Source organism: Indicator indicator, chromosome 8 (assembly GCF_027791375.1).
Source record: "Indicator indicator isolate 239-I01 chromosome 8, UM_Iind_1.1, whole genome shotgun sequence".
Taxonomy (NCBI): domain Eukaryota; kingdom Metazoa; phylum Chordata; class Aves; order Piciformes; family Indicatoridae; genus Indicator; species Indicator indicator.
This window is the reverse complement of record NC_072017.1, coordinates 33,736,629-33,757,853: the sequence shown is the minus strand read 5'-3', so window position 1 is coordinate 33,757,853 and position 21,225 is coordinate 33,736,629. Positions and strand designations below refer to the sequence as shown.

Below are 21,225 nucleotides of genomic sequence, written 5' to 3'. Positions count from 1 at the left end.
AGTTTGTTCTGTTCCTGGGGTGAATTCACTATTTGAATGAGCATCCTGAAAAGTCATGCTATGGCATGAATGAAACTCACTTAGACAGTTCTTCCTCAATCTTTGCAGCTGCTCAGGTCTTCATTTTGCTATAACACCACTTGGCAGGCTTCACAAAACATTGCATTATGGTTGTATTGGTATCTGAGATCGTAGGGGTCTGGATTAGCGATTCGGCTCCTTCAGAAAGCGCAGTATGAGAAGAACAGATTTATACATCAAAATGCCTAAGCAGTTTCTTCATTCCAAGAAAAAGCACATTATTAGATGAATATTAGATGAAGTAATTAGATGACCTTTTGAAAAGAGAAGACAAGCAAGCAAATGGGCTTCTGTTGGTAACTGCTCTGCAGCCTTTTAATGAGCAAAAGAAAATGAAGGATTCTTCATAGAAACAGTGTCATATTTGGACTTCTGTGATGCTGGTGTGTAAAGCTAGATATTAATAGTAACATAAGCGAGGTTTTAAATAGATGCTAGCAAAAGCAAGTACAAATGCAGCTAATTTTAAAGCAATGCAGGGAACAGGAATCGCAAATTAATTTTTACAGCAAATATTAAATACCAACAGCAGTTAAAGGTCAGTGTCTTCCTATACTGACACCATACAGTTTTGTGACTTTAACATAGCTGTAGTAAACCTGAAACCAGCACTCAGTGTATATTTGAAACCAATGAAACTTGAGATAAACATTGATGCAGATGAAAAGGGTATTATGGTAGCATGTACTCGTATGTTTGTTAACTACGTGTGTTTCCTTAGCCAGGGGCAAACAGATATCTACATATTTAGGCTGTCCAAAATACATTTTCCCATATAACATAATCCTGGTCTCCAGAAATTACTCCTGTACTAGGAAAGCATTCTTTCATGAAGTCATCTGAAGGTGAAAGAATGTTGTCCTTCATTGAATATTGATATGAGAGTTATAAAAGCTAACTGGCAGTAGCCTTTAAAAATATGAAGCATGAAGGCACACATACCCCTTTTTAGGGGGCAGAAGGAGCACAGCATTGCTGAAGGACCTTTGGAGCTAGAAATCTGCTCTTAGGAATGTCACCACTTAAAAATACTTTGCTGGCCCCTGTGTGAACTCAGTAGTGTCATCAAAACCATCAGATAAAAATAAGGTTTTCTTACTTTTCGCTCCTCTTAATCCCATGGAGCCACTGCAGCTGTAAGCAGGGGGGAAGCACAGCTTTCCTCACGGGTGTCAGCAGAGGCATTAGCATGCCCCCCTGCCAATACCTGCTCCAACTGATTTCAAAGGCCCCCCAAAGCCTGCCCATGACATCCACCCACACCCCCCCTCAATCTGCTGCCATGGCAGGGCCAGCACAGCCACCACACCCTCTGCTTGTAAGAGTCTGTCATAAGCAATGATGCAAAAATGAGAAACCAAACCAGCTCAGGACTGGTTGAGCAGTTGTTATGGTTAGAGCTTTTTCCTTTTTTTTTATTTGGCTGGAAGCTGTTGCAGGCGGAACCAGAGCTGAGTTAGAACACAGTAATTAGTGCAAACTCCCAGAACAAAGACAAGTGCAGCTCTGCCTGCCTGCATGTCCCACCGTGGGTAGCAGCCCCTTGCTGGCCAAAAGGGAACAATCCCACAGTAATGCTGTCATTCCCAGGTCAAGAAGTGCAAGCTACTACTGGAGAGAGTCCAGCAGAGAGAGCCACTAAGATGATGAGGGATCGGAGCCTTGTGAGGAAAGGCTGTTTAGCCTGGAGGAGACTGAGTGGGGGATCTCTGATTAATGCTTATCAATAGCTAAAGGGCAAGTATCAGGAGGACAGAGCCTAATTCTTCTCAGATGGGGACAACGTGGCAATGGACACAACCTGGAACACAGGAGCTTCCACATAAACTCAGGGGAAAGTGACTGACTTTGAGGGTGGCAGAGCCCTGACCAGGCTGCTCAGCGAGGTTGTGGAGTCTCCACCTGCGGAGACATTCAAAACCCCTCTGGCCGAGTTCCTGTGTGATTTAGTGTAGGTGATCCTGCTCTAGCAGGGAGGTCGGACTAGGTGATCGTCCAGACGCCGCTTCCACCCTCTAACCCTTCCGTGATTCTGCGTGACTGTGTGACTCGACACCCCTCAGCGGCGCGCCCCTTACCGCCCTGTAAACCCCCCGCCCGTTGCCCGCCGGGATCTGAAGTCGCGGCGGGCGGGGCGGCGGCTGCGCGTGCGCGCGGGAGGCGGTTGCGTCTCTTCCTTCCCTAGTCGTCCGCCCGCCGTGCGTGGCCGCCTTGTGGGTATGTTGTGGCTGCCGATCGTTCCGCCGCGTCCGTAACCCCTTGGTATGTGAGGGTGGGGGGGAAGCTGAGGTTGGGGCTCGGCTTTCCTCAGAGGGCAGGAAGGAAAAATGGCGGCCTCCCGGCGGCCTCTGGGAATCGTGACCTCCTCTCCCCACGCTCGGCTTTCGCTGCCGCCAGTGGGGAGCTGGAGGACCCCTGCGGGCCCTTGCGGGCGGGGGGTGGCTGTGGTGCTGTGCAGTCGTGAGGTGCTTGAGCGCGTGAGCGAAAATAGCGGGCGCGTCTCTCTATCTATAATGTGCATATACATAGATACGTGTGTGTATGTGTACATATCTATATACACACACAGAGATGGATGCGTCTGTGTCTACGCACACAGATGGATGTGGAGAACTCGGCACCTGCTGGGCGTGTGCTCAGCGGTGGTTGGAGACACACCTGTGCCGCGCCAGGCCGCATCGTGTGGCACCGACAACCAGCTCTGTTCCCTGGACCTTTTGTCTTAGCCCACCCCTACGCTCTCATCTCGGGGTGTTATCTAAAACGCTTAAGTTTTCTGTATTTTGGCTAGTTTCCTCACGCTGTGTTGCTGATGAAGCTAGGGGATCCGTTTTTTCTGCGTTTTGGTTCTGTAGATGCAATGCTGTTAAGTGGCTCTCTTTCAAAAACTATGTGGTTTTCAACATCTTCGTGTTTTCAACATGAAAAAATAGTTGGCACTGGAAAGGAGACTGTATAATTGTAATTGATTTGAATGTAGAGCATCTTGCTGAGTTCATCCCCATATTAGCTGTGTTTTGCCCACTGGCAGGGCATGTATCAGTAGCTGGCCAATGTTTTTCCTTCTCTGAAGAAATAAAAATTAATTGCCAAGCGGTACAGCTTGTTAACAAATTTTTCCCCCTCAAAACGGCTTTAATCTCTTTAAAATTATACTTTTTTTTTTTTTTAACATGGTGCCATAACTGTATCACAAAATACCTCTTTAGCTTTTTTTTTCCTGTTTGTGTATTTGTGGATAGTTTGTGTACACAAAATAGTACTGATAATGTTCTTCCTTTTATCCAGTATGATTCTTTACTTCTCTACTTCTATGCAGTTGTGTTTTCACAAAGCTTTTAATTGGAAACTGTTGAATAGCTGCAGATGTAACAGGCGGAATTTTAGGCATGGTTTGAATAAACCCATAATCTCTCAGCTATTTTATGTGTTACTGTTTGCAGATGTACCAACCTAGCTTAAAACAAAACAAGGTGGTCTCTTGTTTTTTTCTTTATTCAGGTTTATGGTAGATGTGGAGTGGTATTTGTTCTAATTGGACTTCTTGTTAATGACGCTCTTGCTGTTGTTTTGTTTCTGACAGAATTGGTGAGTGAAAAGCTTGCTTTAAATGAAATATTTGTCACATGTTAGGAAACAAGTCAGTAAGCCTGACCAAAAGCTAATGTCATCAGAAAGGCCAACAGAAAGTCCAGAGGTGCCAGCAGAAAATACCATGTCCCCTGAAGATCCTGATGTGGAAGGAAGGGGGAAGTCAAGTGACAGTCCAGCAGAGAGACAAGAGGAAGGCTCAGAGAAGGGAGAATGCCTGGAGCTCATGTCCAAGAGGCAAAGGAAGAAGCTATTGAAGCAGAAACAGTGGGAAGAACAGAAAGATCTACGAAGGTAAGGTTTGTGAAATAGCTTTCCTAGGATTGTGTGTAGTGCTAGGAGAATTTGCATATAGATCTTTAGGAAGTCAAGGCAGTTGAACCAATTTTCTCCTATGGCAGATTTAAAGCAGTAGTCACAGGCTACTCCATCTACCTATGAAGAGGCTCTAAAGGTAAGGATCCTCTCTTCATACTAGCAGTGTTCCTCAACTTGAAGAAGATATCAAGACATTGGTTTTTCGTAAGGGAGAAATAATGTGTGGCCTTGTTCCTTTCTGAATGGTTTGGGTTTCGTTTTTTTTTTTTTTCCTGGTGCTGTCAGGGATCTTACAAAATCAGCGAATAGAAAAAAATTCTTTTGACACATGAAATACTGTCATCTTAAGCGATGTTGACTTACAATCTGTTAAAACAGTATTGGAAGATGATGTGCTTCTGTTTTTTTCTGTTGAGAGCAAGTGTATCTGCAAATGGACTGATTGCAGTTTATCCTTGTCTTGATGAATGTGAATGTTCCTTCTCAAAACAGCAGCTGTTAAAGTTGCTAAGTTTGAAATCTGAACTCCCAACTGCCTGCTCCCATAGAGGGAACAGGGGGAAGAAACCATTTCTTCAGAAGCTTTTTGGAAAACTGTTCAGTGAAATGGGAGGCAAATTGCCTTCCACATCCTGATACAAGAAAACTGGTGAGGGACTTTTTTGGATGTTGGGTAGTGATAGGACTAGGGGGAATGGAGCAAAACTAGAAATGGGTAGATTCAGATTGGATGTTAGGAAGAAGTTCTTCACCATGAGGGTGGTGAGACTTTGGAACAGGTTGCCCAGGAAAGTGGTAGAAGCCTCATCCCTGGAAGTCTTTAAGGCCAGGCTGGATGTGGCTCAGAGCAACCTGATCTAGTGGTTGGGTGGTTGGAACTGGATGATCCTTGAGGTCCCTTCCAACCCTGACAATTCTATGATACTACAATTTTGGCAGTCTTTTTGGTTGTTTCTGCTATGAGGGCTGAGTCAGAGCACTCTTAAATCCATGAAACTTCCACTATTGAGTTTGTGTCAGAAGTCTGTCTTTGTTGATACGTACAGAACTTCACAAAGATGGGATATGTGTTTTGTACTGGTATCCACCTAGCACAGATGCAAGCAATAGGGTAAGTTTAAATTGCCACAGTCATAGGACAAGCAAATTCATCATGACAGTATGCATTTCTGTGCATAACATGTACCTTAGCAGATTGGGTAGTGTTTTTTTTCAGATTTGTTTGTTTGTTTAGGCAGAAGCGAAAAGAAAAACGCCAGAAGAGAAAGTTGGAACGTCAGTCAAAACTGGAGGCCAGTCATGAAGGCAATGACAGAAAGCGTATGCGAAGGGAAGTTGTTCCCAGTACACTTCGCCTCATTGTGGACTGCAGCTTTGATGACCTGATGGCGCTAAAGGTAAAAGAAATTTACCCATTACATACAACTGTTGAATGCTCTGACAGTGTTGCAGTGTCAGAGCACAAAAACTGGAAAGCAGCTTGCAAAGGACAGGGTGTTCTGTGTTGTGTTGATTCTCAGACTTGCTTATGTCAGTTTATTTTTTTTTAGGGTTTGGAACATACCTTTATATAAACTTGCCAAATATTTTGTTTGCCTTCATGGAGGAGGTGGAATCACAGAATCGTAGAACTGTTGAGGTTGGAAGAGACCTTTGAGATCATCATCTCCAACCGCTTGCCTAGAGCTCACAATCCTACCACTACTGCTAAGCTACTACCATTAAACCATGTCCCTCAGCACCATATCCATGCATCTTTTAAACCCCTCCAGGGATGGTGACTCCACCACCTCCTCAGGCAGCCTGCTCCAATGCTTGAGAACCCTTTCTGCAAAAAAAAAAAATTGCCTAGTGTTCAACCTGAACTCACCTGGCACAACTTGAGGTATGTTGGTTTGATTCCAAAACAAAGAATACAGAAAGTTTGTGCCATGTGTTCACCATGAAAGTTAGTTGCAGTTCTGCCTCAATATGGTTTTGCTTAGAGGGACTGCAAATGCCACATCCAGTTACTTTCAAAGTGAAACTGAGGCTCCCAGCTGTGTTACTAACCTTGGAAGTGAAAATTTTGGAGCATTATGAGGATACTGAGCTTTTTCTCACACTCACATGAGAGGCAATTGGGACAGGAGGACACTTCAACCTGTCTCTTAAATTTTAGAATGGATGAAAGAATGGGTGAGATGATCACAGGAAGATGGAAGATCAGCATGACACCCAGTCACTGATCAAGATGCTTGATGTGGTGTTTTGAGATCAAAACAACTTTAACTCTGCTAGGAAAGTATGTTAACCTGCAGCTTCCTGTAAGAGTGCAGCCTTTGGTTTCTGAAGCAGACCTATCCCCTCCCTGTTACCCTGAGCCATTCTGCTGCTGCTTCACTGCCCTGCAAGATGGCTTAAAATGAAGCTTTTGCGAAGCCCGTCTGGCTACTTGTTGAGTGTAATGTAGAGCATATATAGCAGTAATGGGAAGCTAGTACTGCTCACCACAGTTGGCTGCAGTTGATTTTTTGGCCCTTTAGCAGTGCTGCTGAAGAGACCAGAGGACCCTCACGATAGTTTCAGAGATGCTGAGCTTTGTCCTTTTGTAAAGTATGTTTCCTTCCTTGGTCAGGCAGAGCCCCTGTTGGGCCTGATACAAAACCTGGCACTTCTGCAGGTATTCAGAAAGAATGAGGCTTTGTAAGTGAAAATGGTTGTAGCCTTTAGCATTGGGGTTAATTAGATGCTTTCTATAGTGTCTGTAAAAACTTGCAATATTGTAGTGATAAAGTCTAGTTTAATTGAAATCCTTTGCAGATGCCAGAACATTCTCGAAGCACTACATGAATCAAAGCAATATAATGATGTTTCTTTTAAAATAGAAATCAATTATATTCACAAAACACTGCTTTTGGAGCACTGACAATAAAGCTGTGTAACCTACCTTACAAATCCCTAACAGTTAAAAATAAAGTCTGCTGCAATTTAAGTAGTCCTAGTTAACTGTTGTCCAAATTGTCAGGTCAAAATGCCAGAGCCAGACGCTAAATCATTTGCATTGTTCTGGACTTCTTCAGACTAATTATGCATATGTAATTTGCTTCATTATTCTCATCATGGTGAAGGACTGAGTATTGTCACAGTGATAAATCTGCATGATTCCTCAGATGACTTTGGGGTGTATGATTGCATATAATTAAATCCCAGTGATTCTTGCTTCTTCCCTAGAATAGTGGAAACTGAACACATGTAGAGCTGTATAAATATGCTTTTGTGGCAGATGTGTTTCCTTGTCGACATAATCCCTTCACAGTGGCTGTTCTTTCTCTCAGTGTCTGATAGCCACACTCTTGGCAGTAGTTACTTTTGCCAGTTAAAAGCTTCCTTTTTCTCCCTTTAGCTTCTGACTGGCTCATGGTAAAGCATTTTATGGTGGTCTGTCTGAAGGACTATGTAAAAAAAAATTGTGTTGTATACAGGATGTTAAGAAGCTTCACAAGCAAATTCAGAGATGTTATGCAGAAAACCGCAAAGCATTTCACCCTGTGCAGGTATGTCTAAACAAACTGAACACTGTCTGTATTGCCATATATAAAGTGTATGAGAAGGGCAGCTGTGTCCTAAGGGGTGAGAACTATAGCAGTGGAAAAAAAAACAAAAACAAAAACAGCTGCTTCTTTTTAATAAGAAAATTACTTCTGTTGTAGTAAGTTAGGTTTCAACCCACATGTTATTAAAAATCTTCATATATGTGAAAAGTTATGTGCATGCAGATGATGACTGCCAGATACTGTTGATAATCAATTTTATGTCACAGATTTTTTTTTAATCTTATTTCTCTTTTCAATATGTTACTAACTGTATGAATATGGTCTTAGTGCCACTTCCAGCTAAAATAATAATTAGGAGTTTTAGCTAATAATTAAGGGTAGAAAAAGTCTTGTAAGAAGAAGAAACAGACTGGCATATTAACATTTCAGAATTATGTACCTCTTGTTTGTTCTTTTTGAAGTTTTACTTGACCAGCCATGGGGGACAGTTGAAGAGCAACATGAATGAAAATGACAAAGGATGGGTGAACTGGAAGGTGAGTAGTTGATCATTTCTGTAAAAAGAGAAAAATTAATCTTGGTTATAGCTGTTAACTAGATTGTTAGTTGTGAAGGAACTGTGCTTTTTCTACATGAGGTTTTCTAAAACATCAGAGCAATAACGTACTAGAAATAGAGTGGCTCTTCATGCTTTTCATTAATTTAACTTAAATAAGCCAAAAACTGCTCATTATGAATCCAGATTTTCCCCTGTTTGTACGGAACAGATGCCATTCTCTGATAGGTGGAGCAAGACTACTTGATTTAGGCAGTTCTAACAGTCTGTTTTTACAGTGCTCTTTTTTTTTTTTTTTTTCCTTGGGGAAAAATAAGACTTTGAAGTCATGATTTGGAGGTCCCTTCCAACCCAAACTATTCTATCGGTCTATAATATGATTTTTTCCTTCATTATGTTGCCTCTCAACAATGAAATGTTCTTTAGAGAAGCAGCTTGTCAAATTGCCATTGGTTTTCCTTGTGACCCCCTGTTAAACCAATATTCCAAGAATTTCAGGTGAAAAGCACTTTGTGTAATTAAAAACAGTTTTACTTTGAGCATGTCCTGTGCAAAAGCCTAGTGTAAACCTCTCATCAAACAGGTCATGTTAAGCAAGCATTTGCATCTGATGTCACTTTTTTAGAAAGGTGGACATGAGAAATATTTGGATTCCTAGGAGGAAATACGCTAAGATTTGAAGAAAATCACAAGAACTTAAGGATTTGTAAAGTTCTCTTAGGGTTTCAGACGTTGATGTCATGGAGACTGAATTATTTATGCAGAAATGGATCTGCACGCTGCTATGTACTTAAACATGAATCAGGGATGTGAAGTGACTGAATACTGCTTGGATTTATTTTTGCTCGTTTCATCTAGGGTCTGTAAAGCTTGTCCAGCAATTCATCATTTGAATGTAACTTCTTTTATCTACCTTTTTTAAGGATATCCAAATCAGAACAGAGCACTATAGTGAACTAATAAAGAAAGAAGACCTAGTGTATCTAACCTCAGATTCCCCCGATGTTCTCAGCGAGCTTGATGAGAAGAAAGCCTATGTGATTGGAGGATTGGTGGATCACAATCACTACAAGGTAAACAGAGTTTCTTTCTTGACAGTTTTTTGGTTATGTTTTTTGTGTTGCCTTTTTTTCTTGGTGGGGGCACCTTATGTAACAATAGTGCTGTTCATGTGTAAACTAACAAAAGTAAATCAGATTTTTTTTTTCATTTCTTTTTTGAAGAAATTACGAAGAAATGGAAAAAAAATCCCCAAACCTCTTGGTGGTAGCAGTGGCTCATGTTCCAGAGTGCAGACATGCTGAGCTTTTTAGGATTTTATGTTTTCAGTTTAAATATGGGAATGGAATTGGTAGCACAGCTCAGCTTGCTTAGGGCCGTATTTTCAGCCAGAAGGGTTTGGTTTCTGTTCATGCGCTTGTGTCTGTGCGCGCATGCGCTCTTGTGTGTACACGTGCCCAAATATAGATGAAGAACAGCACTTGAATCATGGATTTTCCTTTTTTTAACAAGTTTGCTTGTCCGGAGAATTGGCTAAGTAATGCACATGCCTCAGAGATCTGGTTCCATACCTGTATGTGGAATTGTGCTGTGTGGACCTGGAATGTCATATAGAATGCAGCTGGGAAATTAAAGCACTGTTACTGCTTTACTTCAGAGAGGCTCCTATGTAATTTCTGATGACATTTAATATTTCATTATGATGCTAAAGAAAGGGATGTATCCTAAGCCTTAGCAAATAATACTTAAGCAGTTAGTCCACGGTTAAAGGCAAGGAGGGAGCTAAAGCTTTGTACAGTTATTATGGTATGAAGTGTTTACAGCACTTTAAAGATTATTTTTTGCCTGTCTTGGACGCAAGAATTACCACATTGAAAAAAGCAAGATAAATGTCTTTACCCTTTACTCTTCCTCTGAAAAAAATACCCAGTTACTGCAATCTGAGTAACTTCGTACTTAAGCATAAACTCACCTTTAGAACAGGCCATGGCTGACAGGTTCTAGAACTGTCATGTAGTGTGCCATATATTCAAAGCACTAAGTTTTTTCAGAGGTAGCCTTTGAGCCGGGTACTAACTGGAATATGTTTCCTTTGATAAATATCTTCTAAAGCAAGACCATGTCAGTACTGACGAAACTTGCCAAAAAATTATACTTGCAGTAATCTGTATGGGCTGATTTGAAATGGTTATTCTCAGTTGAATTGTTTTGGTGTCTCCCTCCCAGGGAATTACTTACAGAAAAGCTATAGAGCAGGGAATTGGTCATGCACAGCTCCCGCTTGGAAACTTTGTCAAGATGAATAGTCGGAAAGTGCTAGCTGTCAATCATGGTAAGTTTTAATTAAAATAGTTGCATTATTATAGAATATACCTGTGATACTCAGAGTTTGAGCCCTCAAAATGTGCACTGTAATGCACATACCTAAATCTCACTTCATTATGTTGGCATTTCTTGAATCTAGTTGCCTTTGGGATACAATAATTGCCCTGAGCTTTAAATATTTTAGATGGGTTAAATAGACAGAGCGCTGTCTTAGCTCCTTAAAAGCACACCTCCTATTCTAATGATTTGTCCCATGAGTAATTTTGACATTGTTACCATGGTAGTCTTGTTTCCAGACTCAGTCTTTACTGAATAAAATGTTGGAAATTTATCTCATGTATTTTATCATAGGGGAAGATAAGCATTTGTGATGTTTGCACCTCTTTGGACAGCTTTGTTCAGCACTGACTGCTTAGGTACCTGTAGGCTTGCCTTGTTTGGTATCAGCAGTATCAATCTGCTGAGCTTTCATAACTGTATTTTTACCTGATTTCCTGATTCAACTGCTTAACCAGGATCTTGAGATCCACTCCTTTTTAAGCTTGCAGTTTTATTATTAGGTTATCCTTCACTGTCATTGAACAAAAATACATGCAACACAGAGCCTACTCAGACATTTACGGAAATTTTTGACATGGTGTCCAAGTCTTTATTTTGACCCACTTAAGGTTGTTTGTTTTATCCTGTTTTGCTTCATTTCAGGTTTATTGTATTATGCAGCACATTGCTTGAGGATATTTTCTTGAAATACCATTAATTGAAGAGGCATGGATTTACATGATAAAAATTATTTAAATGTGGAGGAGAATATAGCATATCACTGGAATTTAAAATTATCAAGCTCCTTGGATTTAAAAAAAAAAATCACGTTTCTAAAACTTGGGTCTTTAAATGCCACTTTATATAGGCAAGAATGGGACTTTAGTATTATTCATCAAAAGTTGTGCTAGGTGTAGCTTTCTACTGGAGCTTTTCTGCAGTAATCTTACACTGACCTCTAGTGTCAGCATTTCTCGAGTCTGTCTTGTACCTGTTGGAGGACCTGGTATGAATTGGGTTGTTTATATTGAAGTTTTCATTTATTTGCTTTATCGTCTTGTGCTTGTTTCTTGTGCCAGACTTCGAGGTGTATGATTTCGCTCCATTTAATTGGTGGCATTTTGTTTTGCCTGAGCTTATCTTCCTTTGCCCTTCTAAAGGATTTTCAAATTGCAGATGAAAGGCTTTTAACACTCAGACCGTTCTTAAGGTAACAATTATACTGTAGCAGTATTATCCTTAAGGTTTTAGAGCAGGAAAATAAAGACAGCACCACCAGAAGCAGAGGTACCTTCAACAGGGTTTATTGTAACCCTAACAGCTTACAACCCAGATCCCAGAAGATAGCTTTCAAGGGAGTTAGGCATGAGTAAGGTGGCCAGAATCAAGCTCCTTCTCAAATCTCATATTATAAATTTTGTGTAGGTGAGAATGTTTGTGTAAGTTAGCTGTGTGCAAGTGCATCTACCTCACTGCTTTGTGTGATTGCTCACCCTTTCTTTTGTTTGAGTTGGCCATTCTGGCCTCTGAGTTCCCATCCTTGGCACAGAAGTTAAAGCTAGCAGAGTACAGTGCATGGCTTGCCACATGAGACTATAGGACCCACCTGGTCCCTGTGGAACTGCTTCCAGTAGTTACGATTTTGGAAAGTTCTCTGTCGAAGCAGAAACCGAATTGCCTTGTCAGGCTTTGAAGCGCTTTAATTAAATGCGCCCTCTGGTGGTGGCAGATTGACAGCGTCGTTAACAGACTTGGTTTACAGTCTCTCTGCTGGGTTAGAGTCTCTATTTCCACGGGCAATTCAGTGCTTGCATTGCCATGTTGAAATGGCATGAGGAACTCACGTATGCTTTAAATACTTGATGCTAGAAGACTGACGCAGCGTAGGATAAGACTTTTTTTTTTTAACTCAGAATTATAAAACTTGGGAGATTTGAGATCTGTGTGACACTGCTTTGCAAAACACAACTGCGGGTGGAGCTGAGAAAGTTTATTTTTTTTCTGTTCAGGTTTATATCCCAAGTTCAACCCACCACAGTAATGTATGTTGCAGTCTGCAATGATGTCTGCCAACTATTACCACTGCTTTTTTTCTGTCCTTGTGTAATATTTTTCTTGTTACTGCAGCCCATCATAGAAGCCACTGTTCTATAAAAGCCACCCTCTTCCCATCAGTTCTGGTTTTACTGTGCAGATAAGGGAACTTCCAAGGGAAGGAAGAAATGTGCTCCTTATACTAGTCTCTTAAGCCAGCATTTTTGCCACAGGTGCTTTGTGCAGTTACTTAAATTGATACTAATATACTCCTTTGAGGGCCAGTTCCTTCACAGTATGTTTCGGGTGAATAACCTGATAAGTCAAACGGCCAGCTCTTCAGTGTCTCTGTCAGCTGTCTGCCCACTAAAACCTGGATCCAGGAGACCTCTAGTAAATGTGACCCTTTGCTGGAACTTGACTCTCAGTGAGTGTGAGATTCATAGATTCAGAGAACACCAGATTGGAGGGGAGCTCAAGGATCATCTAGTCCAACCTTTCAGGGTAAGAATGCAGTTTAAAGGAGATGTCCCAACACCCTGTCAAGCTGGGCCTTGAAACTGTCTAATGTAGACAGGGGAATCCACCACCTCCCTTGGGAGTTTGTTACAGTGTCTAATAGTTGGAATGGCGTCCAGTCCGAATCTGCCCAATAGCAACTTGTACCTGTTATCCCTTGTCTTTACTATGTGCCTCTTTGTAAAAAGGGAGTCTCCCTCCTCATGATAGCTGCCCTTTATGTACTTATACATGGTTATGAGGTCTCCCCTAAACCTTCTCTTCCCAAGGCTGAACAAACCCAGTTCTCTCAGCCTTCCTTCATATGACAGGCCTTCCAGTCCTCTGATCATTCTTGTGGCCCTTCTCTGGACCCTTTCCAGCCTGTCTGCATTCTTCTTGCATAGTGGGGACCAAAACTCTACACAGTGCTCAAGGTGCAGCCTGACCAGTGCTGAGTAGAGTGGGAGAAAGACATCTTTATCCCTGCTTGCGATACCCTTATTAATGCAACTCAGCTTTCTTTGCCACTGCAGCACACTGTTCACTCATGTTGAGCCTTCTGTCCATCAAGACCAGGTCCCTCTCCACAATGCTGCTCTCAAGCCAGGTGGTTCCCAGTCTGGGCTGCATTCCTGGGTTGTGTGTTCCCAGGTGCAAGACCCTACACTTGGCCTCATTAAACTTCACACAGCTCTTTCTTGCCCACTTGCCCAGCCTATCACGATCTCCCTGAAGGGTGGCTCTCCTTTCTGGGGTGTCAACTTCCCCACTTATTTTTGTGTTGTCAGCAGACTCATGCTGCTCCTCCCTTTCTGAACATTTGCCTAACTCTGTAAGGGTTTCTTTTTTTTCTCCTCCACAGCTCCTTTGATTCTTTCTCAGTGCCAAGTGACAGCATATGAGAACACTTGTGCTGGGTGCATTCTTTGAAGTCAGCATTCTCCACTGGTGTTAGCACTATTCCTGTAGCTCCAAGCTTGAAGAGCCACCCCTCCCAGATTTGTCATCCAAGTCTGCCTTACACACCAGCTATAGAGCCTCCTCCTGCCCTTGCTTCTGCTGAGCCACAGTCTGTTGAGAGGCCTTTTGAGTAGCTTGGGGTTTTTTTCAAGTAAGAATTTACTGATGAATTTTGTATAGGATGCAGCCTGAAGCTGCTGTCAATGAGGGAAAGTTTTGGGAACTGAGACAGGAGTGGAAGGGTGTGACTGTATGGTTAGCATAACAGAAACAGGGAGAAAGGGTCAGAGAATGGAGACTAAGAAGGACTTTTACCGTAAGCTCAGCTGGAAATGAAAGAGTCTTTTAGGAAGACTTTCTACTGTCTGTATGTTAGGAAGGGGAAAAAGTCATTGTTGAAGTGCTTCCACAGCAGTTCTGCTGTCAAACATGGGAAAGAATTAGCGTCTGTATAGACTGGGGGGATGTTTCTTTCTGTCTTTGAAAGAAATTGTTTCAGACTGGAGCCGCTACAGTAAAGCGCTACTGTAGTAACTGTCTTACAAATGAAGCCTCACAGTGTGCTTGGCTTTAGACTGCGGCAGTAGCAGAATTGCCTTGGCTGCTTCTGCCTCTGCTTCATCAGCTTTACTCTGAAGATGCTGCAGCCAAATGCATGTAAACCTCTGTAATGTTAGACTGGGGGTGTGTTCCTATCAGCAGTTCACTTATCTCCTGCAAAAGAACTGATTGTCTTTCTTGATGTTGCAGTATTTGAGATCATCCTCGCATACCTGGAGAAGAGAGACTGGAAGGAGGCCTTTTTCAGTGTCTTGCCACAGCGGAAAGGGGCTGTTCCTTTGGGAGAAGCCAATAATTCATCCAAACATGCTCTGTCTGGAAGAGAAGATGAACATGCTGACTCAGACAGCAACTAGGCTATAGAATGAGGTGATAGGAAAGATGAGATACACAGGTCATGGGATAAAACTGGTACGTGAAGTAGTTGCACTTCAAAGACCATCTGCTGCCCTCGTGATACTGAATTGTCTGAAGGATCAGTAGTCCTGCAGCTGGTCCAGAGCTGTTTCTGGACATGAAGGGTAAAGATAAATGTGGTTTTTTACACTGAAACTACCATATGAATCGCTTTTTTAGAAAATAAATTAATAGCAAATGCAGAATTAATTTTGTTTCCCAAGGAAGCTGTTAGCTGCCTTTTTTTTTTTTTTCCAAACATAGCAAATTGGGTGTAGTACCCAAGAGAATTAGTAGTTACTGTTTTGATGTATGCATTCTTCTCCATTTCTGCTCTCAAGTTTCTTAAAAGCAGTGAATGGCAACTGTTGTAACCTGAAAACTTGTACCGCTAGTGCCTGTTGCAAAGTGCGCACAAATAACCAAAACAAGCAAACAAAAATCATCATTTTCCTGAGCATCTCAACTTACAGTCGGAGGCAGCTGAACTGCCTTTGTCAGCTGAGCCGCAGTACTTTGTATACCACATATAGTTAGTGGTCAGTAGGTGAAATATGAGTGTGGGCTGGGGCTAAGCCAATACTTTACTCTTCAGCCTGCGTGGAGTGGGTTTCTGCAGAAGTGCAAATCAAGTGCCTTTGGTGGCACGCAGTGCATGTTTGACGTGACACAATCACTTTTGATGACTTCTGGATCTTCTTAATGGAGACCTATGGGTTGAAATGAAAGCAGAAGTAACAGAACAACAAAACAAATATTAGGCCTAAAGCCAATATAAAGTATACAAAGTTGTACTCAGCCCAGTCAACATACAGTGGTCACAAGAACAAGGAAAGCACTCCTTGGGAGCAGAATGGGAACTGAGATTCTCCAGGGATGGAGAGAAGCAAGTATGGTTTATGATACGTGATAGATATTTTGATGGGCTGGGTCAGCTGAAGAGCATAAGAGCATGGTGGTGTAACTGTTCATGTCTGCTGTGCTGGAATCAGAGGGCTGATCTAAATACAGCTTGTATCTGTTTTTATTCCTCCCTCTGTTGTTACTGCTTTCAAATGGAGAGCAGAAGTACGATCCATGCAGGACTCTATGGTCTGTAAAGGGTTGGCAACCAACTGGTTATGACTTCATGCACTCAGGGCACTTCTCTCTCTACTTTTTAAATAACCATAGAAAAGTTTCTTCTATTAAAATTACAGGTTGTGGTTTGTTGCTCAAGTAATGTGGGGTTTTGTGTTAGGTTTTACTAAATGTGATTGCTTTTGTTCTAGAACCTAGATGTGCTTTTTCCATAGAAGCATTTCTCCATTTTCTTCTATGACAGAAAGTGCAGCATATATAGACCCACCACATCTTACATGGATTCTCTAATACAAATGTGTGAAGGAGTGAAATTACAAGCAGACTTTGGAGATATTCGAAACAGGTCCAGAGGGGCTTAAAGACATGAGAGACATATTTTGTTTGCTCTCTGCCTTCCCTCAGCAGCCCAGAGCCCCATTAGGAGAGTACGTTTTCCCACCCTTCACCAAACCTGAGAGCACTGAGGTTGGAGGGACTAATTTCCATGTACTGCCACCTTACTGCTCAGTGCAGCCATGGCTGGGCCAAGCGTGCTTCACTGAATCCTGTTGCTTCTAGCTTGGCAGCCCCAGTCAGGTCAGGGCTCTGAGAATTTCAGGGGTTTATGCTTATGTACAAGAGCACATGTTTTTTCAAACAGGATGCAAGTAGATGCACATGTTTGTTACCTTCTTTACGTGCCCCAGTGGACTGTTTTTGAATCTTAGTATGTGAATCTATCTGCAGAATATTGCTGAGTTTCTCCAGCACCTGGAAGATGTAGAGGAAGAGAAGCTGATTCCCCACAGTTCTCGCACGTGTTCTAGTTGAGGTCTAGCTGTGTGCGTGTGCAGTTTTACCAGTGTGCAAATGGTCCAGCCTGAGATGTCCCCAGTGGTTTTGCAGCAGTGAGACAAAAGGACACCAGTCAGCAGAAGCTGATGCTGAGCAAGTGCCATGTACACAGCCCTCAAGAGACACAGGACTCAGGCTCGTACACTTGTGGTAGAGGAGATGAGTAATTAGAGAGTCTGCAGCTTGAGACTGAAGAGTTATTGCAGACACAGTCTTGTCCTGGAATTTGTGAACACAGCTGCAAAGTTGGATCTAAACCCCAGCATGCTGCTTCTACAAGGCACTGTCAGCAAAAGGCAAAGTGATGGCAGTAAGTAATCCAGAGAATCTTTATTTTGCAAGGGGAGGAGACTTTTCCCTGTGCTTGTCTGTTTGAAGTGCTTGTGAAGTTTTTTCCCTGGTACTTTGAAACAAACTGACTTTTATTCCCATCTTCATTGGGTTTGACCATTTTTCTTGCTAGTAAAGCAGAGTGACATACCAGAGCTGGAAGTGATACAGGTGGAGCTTAGTTATCCCCCTACTCAACACCATTTCCCTTCCAAGATCTCATATTCTCCACATGTGATCCTCACATCCCTCTGTTTGGCTCTGTGCTGTCCTCTGTAGTGTTCAGACAGTAAGTTCAGGTTACAGTGTTAAGAAGTGAGAGAGAGTGCAGAAATTAAGAGCTGGGTCATTTTTTCACTTAAACTTTTCAATGAAGTAGGGTTCTTTTGAATCCCTTTGGGAACATCTCCACATCCTTCTGGAAATCAACAGGCAGTTTTCTCAAGTTTAAGAATAAAGGCCGTAAGGTAAACCCGATGTTATGTTGAGGGGGTGTTTGGAGTGACAAAACTGCCCAAGCCCTATTTTAGGTATCTCTGAGGGGGTGCATTTCTTTCCTTTTCTCTTTGCCTTTACTACCTCCCATAGAAGATTAATGCAATTATTTGCTGAGATGCCTAAGAAATCTGAAGAAATTCCTGGAAGGAGTATTTCCTAGAGGCATGCTTGTACTTTGTAACCATTCCTGCAGAATAATTGCTGGTAATTGAGGAATTACTGGGTGAGCATATAATCTCTAAAAGCTATAAAGATGCAAGGGTCATTAGTGGGAAGGAGAAATCTTGTCAGATGTGGCAGTGAGGCAAACCTTATGAAGTTCAATAACGACTATAAGGACAAATGCAAAGTCCTGCATCTGGGGAGGAATAACAGCAGGCACCAGGACAGGTTAGAGGCTGCCCTGCTGGAAAGCCGCTCCGTGAGAAAGACCTTGGAGTGCTGGTGGGCAGCAAGTTCTGCGTGGGACAGAAATGTGCCCTTGTGGCCAAGAGAGCCAATGGGATCCTGGGGTCATGAAGAAATGTGTGTCCAGCAGGGCTAGGGAGGTTTTCTCCTCTTCTACTCTGCCCTGGTGAGACCACAGCTGAAGTATTGTGTCCAGTTTTGGGTTTCCTAGTTTGAGAGTCAGGGATCTGCTGGGCCACAAAGATGATACATGGTCTGAAACACCTCTGCTATGAGGATAGGCTAAGGGAACTGAGATTGTTCAGCCTGGAGAAGACTCAGGGGGACCTTATAACTGCCTTCTAATACCTGAAGGGAATCTACAGGAAGGCTGGAGAGAGACTTTTTGCAAAGAGTGTCCACCAATAGGACAAGGGGGAATGGCTTTAACTTGAGGGAGACTGTTTAGATTGGATCTTAGGAAGAAATTCTTCACAAGGGTGGCAAGATTGTCCAGCGAGGTCGTGGATGCTCTGTCCCTGGAGATGTCCATGGCCAGGTTGGACGGGACCTTGAGTAACCTGGTCTGCTTGAGAGGTGTCCATGCCCATGGTAGGGAGGTTGGATTAGATTCTCTTCCAGCCTAGGCCTTTTTATGATTCTATGAAAAAAGCAAAAGGCACAGTCTTCGCTACAAGAAATGGGCACCATTAGCTTAGCAGGTGATCTCCAGGGATGGTCTGTGCTGGAAGGGTGGAAAAGAGAGGTATGAAGCCTGGACTTTGTGTGTAATAGTACAGGATGTCTGGAATGGTGTGTGTGCAGTCAGACTGGGCACACTCATTTAGCAAAGGCAGGCAGTAGCTGAGTATTGTTCTTGTGCCTCTCTTGAAAAGCCAGTGGTTTTCCATGAGAGTGACAGCACTTAATGAGAAACCGAAATCCTCTTTCTTAGCTGGGGTAAAAGGAGTTTTATCAGCCACCACTTTTTGTACCATTAACTAAGTCAATTTGGATTTCCCAAGGCAAAGAACACAGACTTTCAGAACTGTGATTCTGTTTAGTAGCTGACATAAGACATATTAAGCAGAAAGTAATTACAGCCAAACATTACTCTGCTGAGAGTACAAAATTATCCACCAAAATTAATCTGGCTAAGCCATGGAGGACTTTGGGTTTTGCTGGCTCTGGTCAGCTTGTCCTTTTTTACCAGGTTCTAGTAAAAGAGAGATGCACACACAAATACAGGCTTATGTGTGCTGTAAACTTGCTATAGGTAGATTTTTTCCCCCTTTATTTATGTGTATAAGTATTTATTCATGTGTGTATATATTTATTTATATTTACACATGTATATACATCTATGGATGTATAGATATATATGCAGACACACACACGCAGAGCTGTGGCCATTACTTCTAGTGTGATCTAGTGTGAGGAGTCCCTGTCCATGGCAGGGGGGTTGGAACTAGATGATCCTTGAGGTCCCTTGCAACCCTAACAATTCTGTGATTCTATGATTACCTGCAGGGTGGTCAGTCTGAATGGAAGAGTCTTGATTTGTTCCTTCAAGAGCACCCTTTTCAAGATGCCAGAAATGCAGTTTTACTCAGAAAAGGTTGGTTTGTGCATCACCCTTCATCCCTTAGGGCAACAGTTACATCACAGACTTATCAACCACCACTACCTGAAAACTGGCCACATATTAGCAATTTTCTTTCAGCTGCAGCCAGAAAGATTTCTTCATAAACGGAGGGTCAGCTTATGACAGACAAGCCCATCCCTAGAAGACCTTTTCCTTCTGCTGATGCAGGTGGCATACTGATTCTGACTGAATCCCTTTCAAGGGTAGGCAGAATAATGACAGTGAGGTCTCGCACCCAGCAGAGCAGCACAGTGTTTGTAGAGCACCAGGCTGCTGTTACTAAATGCTGCACTGTGTCATGTGTTGCTCCTGAAAAGGGGCAAGAATTATTTAGGTGAGCAAAACAGGGAAAAAAGCTGTGACAACCTGTCTGGTGCTTAGGGCATGCTTGTGAGCACAGAAAGAAAGAGGAAGGAATTCTTTTAGCTTGAAAAAAAGTTCTTTTAGCTTGCATGAACTCTACACATTCGCCTTGGTGACAGTTCTTGTTGTAGCTTGAGTAGTATTTGGTACTGATAACCTTTGTGTTACCATCCTGAGATTATTTATTGAGGACAAGTAAAGATGCTTAGTGGACACTAATGAAGGCAACAGCTTTTCTTGGTGAAATGCTTCTCTTGAGCCAGAATAGGAGCACAGGAGCAGTGAGTATTTTAGAACAAAATTACATTACACTTGTATTTCTCTCTCTGCTTGCCAGGGCAGTTGTCCAGGTTATCTGTGTGTTGCCTCAACAGCTCTCACCTGGTATGTGATGGACCATTGTGGGATGGGGAATGTTCCTGGAGCAGTAATACTGAGAGTCACACTGGTTGGATATCTGCATGTTACACTCGCTTCACCTGGAGGTGAAGTAAAGAACATGCATAGACTGAAAGGTAGCAGAAACAATTGCTGTTTTTTCATGTCATTTTCACCTCTTTCATCTATCTATGGTTTGTAGAAGCTGTAAGCACAGGAGTTTAGAATCAAGCTACCAAACTCTGCTAGTCAGTAGTTACCTCGGGTAACCAGTGTTGTGAAGGAGATGCCCAGGCCACTTTGGCTCTTCTGTTTACTGAGGATTGTGCCATGCAGAGAGGCACTCGTATGTCTCTTCTTACTTGGTGTCTAGTCTGGATTTTGGTTGAATAGACTAGCAGCTGTTAGGACTATTACCTTGGGGTTTTTTTCCTTTCCTGTAGTAGCAGTCACTGCTGTTGAAAGTGGGTTTTGCCTGATGGAGCTGCTGAAGGGAGAGGCTGCAGTGCAGCCCTCAGCCTGTTGGAAGTGTCTAGACCTTTCTCCTGGGGCTGGGCCAGGCAGCACACTTGCCTGCAAGAGGTGTGCCCAAAGGGATGACCTCCTGCAGCAGGTGGCTGAGCTGCAGGAAGTGGTGAGAAGGCTGCACAGCATCAGGGAGGCTGAGCAGGAGGTAGAGGGCTGGTTCCAAGCACACATGTTGTATTCTATAGTATGATGTTTGCTACAAGGCTGGTGAGAGGTCTCAAGCACAAGCCCTGTGAGGAGAGGTTGAGGGAGCTGGGGTTATTTAGCCTGGAGAAGAGGAG

General features: G+C 42.7%; 1 protein-coding gene across 1 annotated transcript; it reads left to right on the top strand.

Annotated features, from left to right (window-relative positions):
- Positions 1-3,708: 3,708 nt before the first annotated feature.
- TRMT10A (tRNA methyltransferase 10A) lies at positions 3,709-14,898 on the top strand. The gene is made up of 7 exons (XM_054383085.1): positions 3,709-3,966; positions 5,225-5,387; positions 7,455-7,526; positions 7,988-8,062; positions 9,006-9,155; positions 10,309-10,414; positions 14,692-14,898. Exons 1-7 carry the CDS (start codon positions 3,746-3,748, stop codon positions 14,856-14,858), a joined length of 954 nt encoding a protein of 317 aa, XP_054239060.1. The 5' UTR covers positions 3,709-3,745; the 3' UTR covers positions 14,859-14,898.
- The last annotated feature ends 6,327 nt before the right edge of the window (positions 14,899-21,225 follow it).

Coding starts and splice junctions, on each gene's coding strand:
- TRMT10A (XM_054383085.1), top strand. CDS start 3,746: ATGTCATCAGAAAGGCCAACAGAAAGTCCAGAGGTGCCAGCAGAAAAT. Junction 8,063..9,005: donor AAGGATGGGTGAACTGGAAG/GTGAGTAGTTGA, acceptor ACCTTTTTTAAG/GATATCCAAATCAGAACAGA. Junction 9,156..10,308: donor TGGATCACAATCACTACAAG/GTAAACAGAGTT, acceptor TCTCCCTCCCAG/GGAATTACTTACAGAAAAGC.